At 54.2% G+C, this 12485-nt stretch overlaps 1 protein-coding gene across 1 annotated transcript in view; it reads left to right on the top strand.

Annotated features, from left to right (window-relative positions):
• Nucleotides 1-398: 398 nt before the first annotated feature.
• Nucleotides 399-12485, top strand: part of TTBK1 (tau tubulin kinase 1) — a 35582-nt gene continuing 23495 nt past the window's right edge. Inside the window, 11 exon segments of the mRNA XM_039854362.1 lie at nucleotides 399-506; nucleotides 5414-5561; nucleotides 5815-5888; nucleotides 6094-6234; nucleotides 7046-7150; nucleotides 7602-7667; nucleotides 8128-8220; nucleotides 8305-8430; nucleotides 9751-9905; nucleotides 10846-11077; nucleotides 11320-11498. Of these exon segments, the coding sequence (XP_039710296.1) occupies nucleotides 399-506; nucleotides 5414-5561; nucleotides 5815-5888; nucleotides 6094-6234; nucleotides 7046-7150; nucleotides 7602-7667; nucleotides 8128-8220; nucleotides 8305-8430; nucleotides 9751-9905; nucleotides 10846-11077; nucleotides 11320-11498 (1427 nt within the window).

The raw sequence follows: 12485 nt of genomic DNA, 5'->3' as shown, positions 1-12485 counted from the left end.
GTGCCCCTTAGTTAGCAACTGTCCCCCACATTAGCTAGTATACTTCTCTTTGGGAAACGCTTTCCCCACAGCCTGTTCGCACATCATTTTCCTCTCCTTTTTTTCATCTCTGTGTTGCATCTCCCGTGTGTAGTCTGTATGTCCCTTCCTGTGGAGAGTATTTGTCTTCTCCCCTGACCTCCACTGGGGTGCTTACACAGTGCTTCTCCCAGTAACTCCTGGAGCATCTGCCCAGTGGGCCCTGGAAGGATCCTTGCTTGAATGGAGCTCTTCTCCATCCTATCTGCAAAGTGGTCCTAGGTCCTAGCCCGCCCCACTTACAGCCCCTCCCCACCCCCCCCCAGGTAGATGGCCCCCCCAGGGCAGGCCCTGCGGACACCCCACCCTCCGGCTGGCGGATGCAGTGCCTAGCGGCTGCTCTTAAGGACGAAACCAACATGAGTGGGGGAGGGGAGCAGGCCGACATCCTGCCGGCCAACTACGTGGTCAAGGATCGCTGGAAGGTGGTGAGTGAGTGACTCGGTGAGGCAGAGGAAGGGGCGGGGGAAGGAGTGGAGAAGGAGATCTGGAGACCAGTTAAAACACATGCCCCTCAGCGCCCTTACCCTAAGAGGGAGGTGCCCCGAGCTCATTTGCATACTGCTTGCAGGTCATTTTTACCTGCACTTGTGGACAATCGCTTTCCCCCAGTGCCCTCTCCAGCCCCGCCCTCTCTCACCCCTTTCTGGGCTAGGTCACGTTAGTCGGGCCCAGCCTGAAACAACTCCTGGTTGGAAGTCGGAGCAGGAGCTGCAAAGCACGGTGGAGGGAGGAGGGAGGGGTGGCTCTTTTTCTGCCGGACGATGGAGAAGGGCAGTGAGTGAGCATGTGTCCCTCCACTACCGCACAGTGCGGAAAAGCTTGGGTTCGGAGAAGGAGGCCCTGCAGGATGCTCCGACCGCATCCGCACTCCATCTTCTCCATCCACTCTCCTCCCCTCACTGGTTCCTGCCGCAGGTGCAACTCGCGAGACTCCTTCTCCCAGCGTGCCTTGTTCCTCCAGCCCAGGACTTCAGGCTGCTCGGCCTGCTGGGAGTTGTAGTCTGTGTCTTCTCGGGGGGGGTTGGGTCTGGGTGGGAGCGGGGGCACGTGAACTAGGGAAAGGCAGTGTCTGGAGCAGTGGGACCTACTGTAAAATCAATCCCTGCCCCGCCCCATTTGTTTCTGTGGCATAGAGCTCTCTAATGGTCTCTTATCTTTGTGGGAGTCAAGATGATGTGGGAGGATGGTAGGGTGTTAGTGTGTGAACTGTGGGTCTGCACTGGGAGGAGCCTGAAGGAAGGGGAATATGCAAGTCAAGGTCCACACTAAGCCTGTGTGTCTTGTGTGTGTGTGTGTGTGTGTGTGTGTGTGTGTGTGTGTGTTTGGTGTGAGTGAGGCTCAGCTCACCAGGGTTCCAGGACTGAGAGGAGAGTGGGGCCTGAGTGCCAGTAGATCTCCATGGCAACAACCACCCTGCTGGGCAGGTCCCTTAGGAGGCCCAGGGATAGGGGCAAAGTTGGCAGCATTGACAGAGATGACTTTGGTTGGGGTCCGGGAGCGCTGGAGGAGTGGGGGAGCCAAGGGAAGGGGATGGCTTTGTCCCAGAGGGAAACTTCTTGAGAAAGAGAGTAACGGGGCAGAAATTGGGGAAAGAGGAGCCAGGGCAGTAATCAATGGAAGAAGGTATGGCAAAGTGAGGAGTCTTCCTCCAAGACCCCCATCCTTGGTGCCCTGACATAAGAGCTTCCTGTGCTGGCAGATTGGAGACAGGTCATTTGCACTTGAAGAGGAGAGAGAAAGATGGTGTTCACACACATACTGAGTTTGGGTTAGAACTTGTGCTTTTTGAGGGAGGAGGTGGGAGATGAATGGAAAGAGAAATAGCAAGGGGGAGTTAGGGAAAGGGGGCAAGCATGCAATCTTTACCAGTTGACCTCCCGAGCCCCCGGAGAACTAGAGAGGGTGGGGTGCCAGATGCCTCCCGTCATCCATGTCCCCATAAGGAATGGGACAGAGACATGAGGCAGAGCTCAGGAACCAAGAACAAGCTGCCCAGAGGTGGGCTGTGGCCAGGAGAAAATGAGGGTCAGTGGCACTAGGTGGAGTATTTAAAAACAATAACATTTTATTCTTCTTGAGGCAAGGCTTGTCGGAATCAGGATAGCAAACAAGAATAATAAAAACTTAGCATTTGTTTTGAGCATTTACTGCCACCAGATGTTGTGAAAAAATGCCTTACATACATTATCTCAACAATCAGTGGAGTAGATACTGTTATCCCCGTTTCACAGGTGTGGAAACTCAGGCACAGAGATTAGCTAATTTGCCAAGTTCTTATGACTGGTAGATAGAACCAGGTCTTTCTGACATCTGACAGCCACTGAGCTACACTGCTTTCCAAGAATTAGCCCATCCAAGAATCAAGACCATAGAGCTGACAGTCTTTTGTGACCAACCTTTCCAATTTTCTCTATTTATGGAAGAGGAAAAGTGAAGCCTCAGAATTTAAGAAACTCACCCCAGGTCACCCAGAGCTGGGCCAAGAAACTAGGTTTCTTTTTCCCTGAGTGCTGGTCTTATTGTGTTATGTTTCTTCTCCATTTAGGGAGGTCCTTTGGCAGGGGAGGGGATCATGAAAACAATGTAGAAGGGGAGGAATAGGTTCTGGTGAAAGGAGGTTGAGAGAATATTCCTGTTACTGGGCTGTGGGCAGGGCTGCATTATGACTTTCGTAGGTCCTGGGCACGTCTCCTTCCTGGGCCTCTTCCTCAATAATAAAGTACTAAAAATAGTATTTTCTGACTGCATTGGTATAAAGAGAAATAAATTAATGTTATATATTAAAACTTTCTTTTTGACCTAACAGTTAATTTTTTCTCTCTGACTTTAAAAGACGTTAAAACATTTTTATGCCTCCCAGAAAGATTATGGGCCTAGTCACTGTGCCCATTATGCCTGATATATAAGTCAGCTCAAGCTGTAGGGCCCAGGGAGGAGGGGTATTGGGTGAGTGGGTGGGTATAGACAGCCAACTTCTCACCCCAGGGAAGTTCTGTAAAGGGTGGGTGGGGGGTAAGGGGGAGACTAAGGAAAGAAAAATAGGCTCAGTGTGGAAATGAAGGTGGTAGAGAAATACCCCTGGGCATGCTGGGAAATTGGGGAGTAGGTGTTAGAAATGTCTTGGCTACCCCGAGCCCTCCTCCCTCCTTACTGTCTCCAGCAAGGGTTTTGGAGCCTAGCAGATCTGAGCTTGAATCTCAGCACTGACACTTTTTAAGCCCAGTGTGATCAACTGTTCCTATAATGTCCTGATTCAGAGTGTGGTTCTGCCTCAGATTGCCTGGGGTTAAATGACACCTGGCTTTGCTGCTTACCAGCCATTTGACCTGCAGCAACTTTACTTAACTCTCTGTGCCTTAGTTTCCTTCTGTGTAAAATGGCGACTCTTGTGACCTTCCTCACCTGCGTTGTCATGTGCCTCTGGGGATGAGCTGAGATTATGTCTGAGTCTGGAGCACAGAACCAAGATGTGGTTGTTCCCCTCCTCCTTGCCTTTCCTCCATTCTCACAGCAAACCATAAAGGAATCTAGAAGATACTAGAATCTCCCCTGAGTTTAAAGTTCCCCAGAGGAAGACATGCCATTGCTTCCCTTGAGTGTGCGTCTGTCCCCTCCTGGTTCTGAAATTCTTTTTTTATTTTATTTTTATTAAAAATTATTGGGTGACATCGAGCAACAAAATCCAACAAGTTTCAAGTGTACGATTCAACAGTATGTCGTATATATATTTTGTGTTCACCTCCTAGAGTTAGATTTCCTTCCATCACCAAGTATTCGATCCCTTTTATCCCTACCTACCCCTACTTCTCTCTGAAATTCTTTTAGAAGTCTGACCTTAACTTTCATCTCAGTAGAAAGAGACTCTGGTTTTTCACTGTTCTTCTTCCTTCCTCTTTCCCTGTCTCCTTCCTGGGCATAAGAGCCTTCAAATCTCATCCAGCCTTCTACTTCCCTTCTAAATCTTCCCTTCATCTTTCTCTTTCTTTCTAGAGTGATTTCAATTGTACCCTGCTGAGCACTCTCCGTCCTCAGCTCTGCCCTGCCCCCTTCTTCTCTTCATTCCTATATTTCAATCACCATTAAATGTTTACTGGGCATCCAAGTGCCGAATAAATGCTAAGGGAAGGCTCGAAGATGCAGGAGGCTCAGAGTCGGTTTACAGGCTGGCTGATCAGAGCAGCCACCATCCAATCAATAGCAAGCTCAGTTGTGGCTCGTGAGTTACAAGCCAACAGGATGCAATCGACGTCTCTGAAGACAGCAGGCAAGCCAGGAGGGGTGGGCTCCCTGAGGAAGTGAGAATTGAGCTGTACATCTTTCTTAAAAAGTCTCTACTTAGCACCTTCTCCCTAGTCCCCTCACCATTGCCAGCAGCACCCTCACTCTCCAAGAGCCCTGGGCCTCTGACTTGACATAAATTTTAATTCTTTCCATAACTTAGCTTTGCTCATGTCCCCTTGCCGATTCTTCCTCCACGACAGTTCTTCCCCCTGCCTCTTCTCACTACTTGCCTTGGGCTGCTGGAGGAGGAGGGGCCTAGAGGGTCGGATCGCTTCTGCACTGCCTCTGGGAATGGGCAGATTCTCTCCAAATCTCCATTCCCGCATGCTCCCACAGTGCCCCCTGCCCCGGAGAGGAGGCTCACCCTGGTTCTGGGCACAGGAAGTGACATGAACTTCAGCAATAGGCATGGGCAGTGAGTACCCTTTCCTGAGTCCCCTCTCCAAAATGCCCCCTCCCCCAAATACTGTCTCCCTCTAGTGACACCTTTCAGGATTCTGCTAGCCCTAGGAAAGGCCAGCTTCCCTGGGGGATCCACCCTGAAACTGGGAGGTTCTGGAAATTGGTTTTCTTTTCCGACAGAGGTTGTTCAGTCTAGGTGGGGGACGAGGGAGCATGATATTTATTGTCCTCCCAGAAAAATAAGATTGACGACAGTCCATTATCTCTTCAGAATTCTACATGGCTTTTTTTATATGTCTGTATGGAGTCACGGAGTCACCCGTCTCGTATCCTTTCCCACTGCCCACTCTGATATCTGGCTCTGTCGTGTGTGTGTGTGTGTGTGTGCGTGCGCGCGCGTGTGCGTGTGCATGTGTGTGCGCACACGCGCCCGTGCACTGTTCCACCAATGGGCTGAGCTATCTGTCTCCTGCACCAGGAGAGGAGGTGGGGGCCCTGATAGGTTGGGCGAGGAAGGGAGACATGGGGTCCCCGTTCAAATATGGCCCTTCCTTTCATCAATGAAGGATACGACCCAGCAATGGGTGAAATGAGGAGCTGCTCAGCCTGAGTCCTGTGTCCCTTATAATACCTCCCCCCATCTCCGTAGCTGAAAAAGATCGGGGGCGGGGGCTTTGGTGAGATCTACGAGGCCATGGACCTGCTGACCAGGGAGAACGTGGCCCTCAAGGTGGAGTCAGCCCAGCAGCCCAAGCAGGTCCTCAAGATGGAGGTGGCTGTGCTCAAAAAGCTGCAAGGTGAGGGCCTACAGCAGGTGGAATGGTGGGAAGAGGTGATGGAGCCAGGGGCTAAGGGGCAGGTGATAGGTGAAATGAGATGGGACCAGAGTCTAAGAGCAATGATGAGGCTAAGGTCAGGGGGAGGTGGTGGGTGGAGTGGTAACGGGGCCATGGCTGAGCGACCAGGAATCCAGAGTGCATCAGGAGCCCACCTTAGGGTTGGAAGTAAGAGAGGAGTAGGAATTGGAAGACCCCTATCTCTGCCCCTCAGGGAAAGACCACGTGTGCAGGTTCATTGGCTGTGGCCGAAATGAGAAGTTTAACTACGTGGTGATGCAGCTCCAGGTGAGTCCCTGTGGCCCATCCTGCCTCCACTGTCCTTCAAGAGCTTAGGCTGTGACTCTTGGAGTGAGGAGTGAGGAAGGGAGATCGTGGGCCTGGGAGAAGTGGGAAGTGGGCACAAGCGTTTGAGAGTGATGCTGGGCAGAGTGTCGCAGTAGTGGTTGTTGAGATGGCCACTGAGCTGGGTTGCCCCCCTCCCCCACCCCAGGGCCGGAACTTAGCCGACCTGCGCCGCAGCCAGCCGAGAGGCACCTTCACGCTGAGCACTACGCTGCGGCTGGGCAAGCAGATCCTGGAGTCCATTGAGGCCATCCACTCTGTGGGTTTCCTGCACCGCGACATCAAGCCGGTAAGGGCTGCCCCCTCTGGCCCCCTCCAAAGCACACCCCCATGTCCTCTCCCTCTTTGAGTTCCCTGCTTTCTTCTCTAGAATAGTGGTGAAGGTGAGGACAGCCTCTTCTACCTGTCCCCTCCTCCTGCTCTCCATCCCAAGCACCATCGCTGCCTTCTCCTGCCTCCTAGGAGCACACACCCCTGTCTGTCCCTTGACTACGACCATGCCCTCTCCTGTTCTCTTCCTTTCCCTCACCCCTGACCTGAATAGTCCTTGAACCTAGAAAAGTGAAGGGGTTGGAGAAGGACAGGAAGATCAAGGGAAAGGGACCAGGGCTGTTGCTTGGTAAAGAATTCCAAGCAGCTAATTTTGTGGCATCTTGGATCTAAGTACTAGAAAAAACCTCCTATCTTAAGGAGCAAAAGCTAAGGCACAGAAATATTGGCTGAATGGCCCAAGGTCACACAGCAAGAACAATGTAGGTCTCCTGCTGCCTTAGTTAGACTAAGCCACACTGCCCTGCTGGGGAGTCCCAGGGATTTAGAGCCAGACAGACCTCAGTTCAGCTGTCAGCTAGGTCATCAGTTGGTCTGTGATCTTGGGGAAGCCCCCTGAGTTCTTTGACCTTTAGTTTCCTCATCTCTAAAATGAGAATAATCACACCTGCTCCCCAGATGAGGTGCTGTAACTGGCTGCACAGGCTTGTTTTAGTCTTATGTGAAGGCATGTGAGCTGAGGGTCCCTCATCAGAGCTGTTTCTTGGCATCCCTTGAGGCGGGTCAAGTGGGGTTGGAGCCCACGGCTCACAGCTGCAGTCTTCCCGCAGTCAAACTTCGCCATGGGGAGGCTGCCATCCACCTACAGGAAGTGCTACATGCTGGACTTCGGGCTTGCCCGGCAGTACACCAACACCACGGGGGACGTTCGGCCCGTGAGTATCACAGCACATGGGAATCCTGGTCTCCTCACCTGCTCCCTGATCGGGGGACCCTTCCCCAGGTTTTTCTGCAGCTGCCTGAGCAGGACCAGCCTGTGTTCAGTGTCAGCAGCACCCAACTCCAGGTCCACACTTGACTTGTCCCCTTTCTCCCTCAGCTTGGGCTCTTGGTGGATGCCACATCCATATCTTGTGTCTGTCTGCCCATTCTGGTCAAAGATGGATGCAGGGGCAGGAGGCAGGTTTAGGAATGGGATTGGTGTGCCAAGTTTGTTCCTGATCAGGCTGGTGTGGGGGTGGGGGTGGGGGGAAGCAAGGGGAAGGCATGGCACAGGGAGGCAGTCAGAGTTAAAGCAGGCAAAGACAGTCTCGGTAAGCAGGGTTGACATGTGGCCAAGGTCAGGGGCAGTGAGTGAGGTTCCTGGTGGTGTTCTCCCCTCTGCAGCCTCGGAATGTGGCCGGGTTTCGAGGGACCGTTCGCTATGCCTCTGTCAATGCCCACAAGAACCGGGTGAGTGGCAGAGCCAGGACTGAGGGATGTGGGGGCAGTAATGACACAGGTCAGGGAGAGCGGATGCTGCTGAGGGAGAGGGTAGGGCGGGCAGCTCTGAAGATGGGGAGAGAAGTGTGGGGCAGGGGCTAGAAGCTGTCACTCCAGAGACCCCGATTGGAAGAAGGCTCTGCCTTTGACTTCTCCTTCTTCTGTGTTTTTGGGAATCTCCTACTCTCTGTTCCCAGCACAGATCTCTGTGGGTGAGAAAGCATACACAGAAGTTTTGACTCTGGGATTCTAGTATGCTGGTGGGTCGGTGGGGGAGCCATAGCTTCATGGAGAACCCGGCTTTGCCCATAAGGGCCTGGGTGTCAGGCCTCCCTGACGGGTGTCTTTCGGTGAAAGGTCAGACCCCCGCTCCCAGGGAAGGAAGGACCTGAGAGCTGTAGGTCACCCTCTTCCTGCCCCTTGCTCCCAGGAGATGGGCCGCCACGATGACCTGTGGTCCCTCTTCTACATGCTGGTGGAGTTTGCAGTGGGCCAGCTGCCCTGGAGGAAGATCAAAGACAAGGTGAGCCCCATGCAACTGGGTCTGAGGAGGTGGAGGAGCACGGGGACAGCTGGGGCTCCATCTCCCTGTGCCTCTTGCCTCCAGGAGCAGGTAGGGATGATCAAGGAAAAGTATGAGCACCGGATGCTACTGAAACACATGCCCTCTGAGTTCCACCTCTTCCTGGACCACATCGCCAGCCTCGACTACTTTACCAAGCCTGATTACCAGGTGGGAGCCTGCCACCTGCCTGCATCTCTGGATACCTCTCTGTGGGCGACCGTCGTCAGCCGTGCCCATCCTGCCAAGTGCCCACGCTTTGCCCTGACCATCTCCCCCTGGTCTTCCAACTGCATGAGACTGTTTTGCACTCTTATAAATAGTAGACATAGCTAAGATTTATCAAGTGCTTACCCTATTGTCAGTGCTTTTCATTCATTAACTCATTTAAGCTTCAAAACAAGCCTTTGGTGGTAATTGCATGTTCTTTATGTTATATTCTAGCACTTAACGATTAATTAAACGAAGTGCTTTCAAGTACTTTACACCAAAACACTGCAGGAGGCCGAGTGGGATGATTGTTCTCATGTCATAGATGAGGAAACTGAGGCCGATAGCCTGATAGGAAGCAGGCTGGACTCAGGCACATCTTCTGACTCCAAATCCAGTGCTCTTTCCGAGGTGCCATCCCCACACTCCTAGGGGACTCACTGCCCCTGATGTGAGAATGGGGAAAACGTCGGCAGTGTTCTGCCCGGTGTTCTGCCACTGTGCAGAGCACACAGTGGGCGCTCAGTGACGCAGCCCTCCAGCAGAGAGAACCTGCCCCGCGTTCTGGAGAGAACACACTCAGAGTGGAATGGTCTGGGGGCTTCAGAGGGTCTACGGCTGCCTGCCACCTCCTGAGCCCAGAACCCCAGTTGCTGGCAGAGATGCCTCACTTGGGCAGTAGGACGCCATGCCCCCCAATCCTATCTCAGCCTCATGGGGTCCCCCAGACCACACAGCTGAGAGCACGCCTTGTGTTGGGCCCTATGCTGGCTGCTAAAGATGTAGAGTTGGCAGGTAGGTGTGTGAACAGTTCAAGCTGATGTGCTGTGCCCAATCATGGGGGCTGCGTGGCGTGGGAATCAGGGAAGTCTTCAGAGGGGAGAGGACGAGTGGGGAAGGCACTGCAGGCAGAGGAAGCTGCCTGTGCGGACGCGTGACCCCAGGTGGTGGGTTTGGGAAACTACTGGTGGTTCCTGACTGCTGCAGATCCCGCTGCTGCGATGGCGGAAATGGCAGAGGAGTTTGGGGACGGTAATCAGGGGACAGATCTCAGGGGACTTATGTCTAGTCAGTGGGGCTTAAACCAAGATGATAATCTGCATGCTGATGTGCATATTATGTGCATGTTTTCATTTAAAATCAATGTGCCCTTCTCCTTCCAATGCCCCATCCCTGTCCTGGAAGGCCCCTCTCTTCCCCTTGCAATCCCAGCAACTGTCCCCTCCTCCTGGCTAGCCCCGGGGTCACCTCTCTGTCCTCCCCCACCCCCACCCCCTGCAGTTGATCATGTCGGTGTTTGAGAACAGCATGAAGGAGCGAGGCATCGCTGAGAATGAGGCCTTTGACTGGGAAAAGGCGGGCACCGACGCCCTCCTGTCCACGAGCACATCCACCCCGCCCCAGCAGAATACCCGGCAGACGGCAGCCATGTTTGGGTGAGTCTTGGGAGGGGTGATGGCCAGGCGGGAGGCCGGATAACCCCTGCCTGGAGCTGTCACCAAGAAGCCAGCCCTCTCTTCTTTTTTCTACCTGGACACACCTGGCCGTCTCTCCTATTCTTGGTGATCAACAGTGGGGTTCTTGAACCCCAGGAACTTCTATCACATCTGCACCCTCAATCTGTACATGGAGTGGGGTCTTCATTTGGAGCTGCTCACCTTTCTGGGGAACAGGGATCCCTGAGTGAAACTTCCTGAGCCCCATCATTTGTTTCTCCATGCTCACATGTGTTCATTTCGTGAATATGTCTTGAGTCCCACCGCTAGGCCCTGTGGAAGTACAGGAAAAACATGCAGCCCCTGCCTTCCAAGTGCTCTCAGTTGGTCTAAGGTATTTGTAATCCATGGGTCAGCAATTTAAAAACCTCGTGGTGGGCACAAAGACAGAGGTTGCCAGAGCGAGAAGGGGGTTCCTGCCCAACCCCTGGAACGAGCCAGGGAGAGATGTGGATGTGGGCTCCAGGGACACATTTGGGAAGAAAAGTCAACAGAACTTGTCAGCACATTATGGTGCCCAGTTCTGTAAAGGCATTGCTCAAGGTGCTGCAATCACATTGCTCAAGTGATTCTTCTCTTTAGCCCCATTCCTGGTCTGAAGGAAGCCAGCCAGGCCAGGGCCTGGAAAGCAGTGGGATCTCTTAAATAAATAGAGCTAAGTGGTATCGTGCAGTCCCTGCCGGTCACATCTTACAGTCCTCTGCTAACCTGAGGATGGTCTTCGTGAGCCAGGGGTGGTAATAGGCCTAGGGACACCTCGCCACTGCTTGGGCCTGACCTATACTCACTCTCATGGGTGGCAGTGATCTCCAGGGCCTGTGCTGGCAAGAAAGGGCACCCCTGCCAGCCTTGCCTATGACCCCCCTACTGGCTTCTTTAGGGTGGTCAATGTGACGCCAGTGCCTGGGGACCTTCTCCGGGAGAACACCGAGGACGTGCTGCAGGGCGAGCACCTGAGTGACCAGGAGAACGCACCCCCGATCCTGCCTGGGCGGCCCCCTGAGGGGCTGAACCCTAGCCCCCACCTTGCCCCCCATCCCGGGGGTCCTGAGGCTGAAGTCTGGGAGGAGACAGATGTCAACCGGAACAAACTCCGGATCAACATTGGCAAAGTAACTGCAGCCAGGGAGAAGAATGTGGGTGGCCTTCCCAGCCCGCGGGACCCCTCCCCGTTGCTCTCGAGTGCCCTCTCCCAGGCCACATGCCTGCTGGCCCTGCTTCAGTGGCCTTGCCCCATCTCAGGATCACCAGCACCCTGTGCTCGACCTCCCTCTACCTCCTTTGCCCTGAGAAAACCACCTGACCCACAGCTGCGTTGTGGGCCCCAGCTCACAGAAACCCCCCTCTCCCACAGACCCCCTGTGTGGTGGAAGAGGAGCAGAGCCGAGGTGTGGGGGTCCCTAGCTCCCCAGTGCGTGCTCCCCCAGACTCACCGACAACCCCAGTCCGTTCTCTGCGCTACCGGAGGGTCAACAGCCCTGAGTCGGAGAGGCTCTCCACTGCGGATGGGCGGGTGGAACTGCACGAGAGGAGGTGGGTCTGGGACCAGGGAATGGTCAAGGGCCCCCTGGTCCCCTCCACCTTCACGTGGTCGGTCTGGAGGAAAGGTCAGATTCCAGGCAGAGGCAGAGGGATCCTGGGAGTGTTGAGACGATTGTACTTGGGCCCAGGGGCGGACTCGTTTAGAGTCGGTGACAGGGCCTGGAGAGGAGATAGGGGACGCAGAGGTCCCGGCTCATGCCGCAGAGGGATATGGGTGGTGGGGGGCATAGGTGGGGTCCCTAGGCCCAGGAGAAGGTGAGGGATGAGGTGGGCGTGCTTCCAGAACCTCTTTCCCTAGAGGTTAATTACAGACACCTCAGAGAGCTGACTAGGCTCCTTTCAGCTTGGTGGCAGGTGCCCGGGAGAAGGGTTCCAGGAGTACTCAGCTTGAGGTGGAGATAGACCAGGTTTTGGGGGTGAGGGCTTAGGGATCTGAATGTTAGGGAGGGGACCTTGTTGGTGGGAGGAAGTGTTGGAGAGTTTAGAGCTAAGGTAAGCCTTGCGTGGCCAATGGCCAACAGGGACCAGGGCTAGATCTCCATCAGGATCTGGCAGGTGGGACAACCTCAGGTGGAAGAGAGACATGTATCCCTGTCCTCCCTTGGCTCTTGGTGGGGCTTCACCCTACAGCAGGGCTGAGGCCTTTTCTGCACAAGGAAAGGAATCTCTTCCCCAGGCCCAGCTCTGCGGGAGGGGTCCTTTCCACACCCACACGGTGTGGCCCTCATGCCCCACCTCAGCCGTGGCTCTTCCTCTGGATTCTGCCCCCAAATGCACTCTACCTCTGGGACGGGGCACAGCGCCCTTTTGGACTGTGGAGAAGCCTGAGACAGGGGAGCCCCATGCCAGTCCTTGTGGTGACCCCAGGACAGAAGAATACGACGCTGTCCTCAGGGAGCTGAAAGCCCTCATGCACACTCTCCTACTTACACAGGCTTGGCCTGTGTTTTCATCCATGGTAACCTGGAGGATTCTGGA

Source organism: Pteropus medius, unplaced genomic scaffold (genome assembly GCF_902729225.1).
Source record: "Pteropus medius unplaced genomic scaffold, Ma_sr-lr_union100, whole genome shotgun sequence".
Lineage (NCBI taxonomy): Eukaryota > Metazoa > Chordata > Mammalia > Chiroptera > Pteropodidae > Pteropus > Pteropus medius.
The sequence above is the reverse complement of the archived record's forward strand: the minus strand, read 5'-3'. Positions and strand labels throughout refer to the sequence as shown.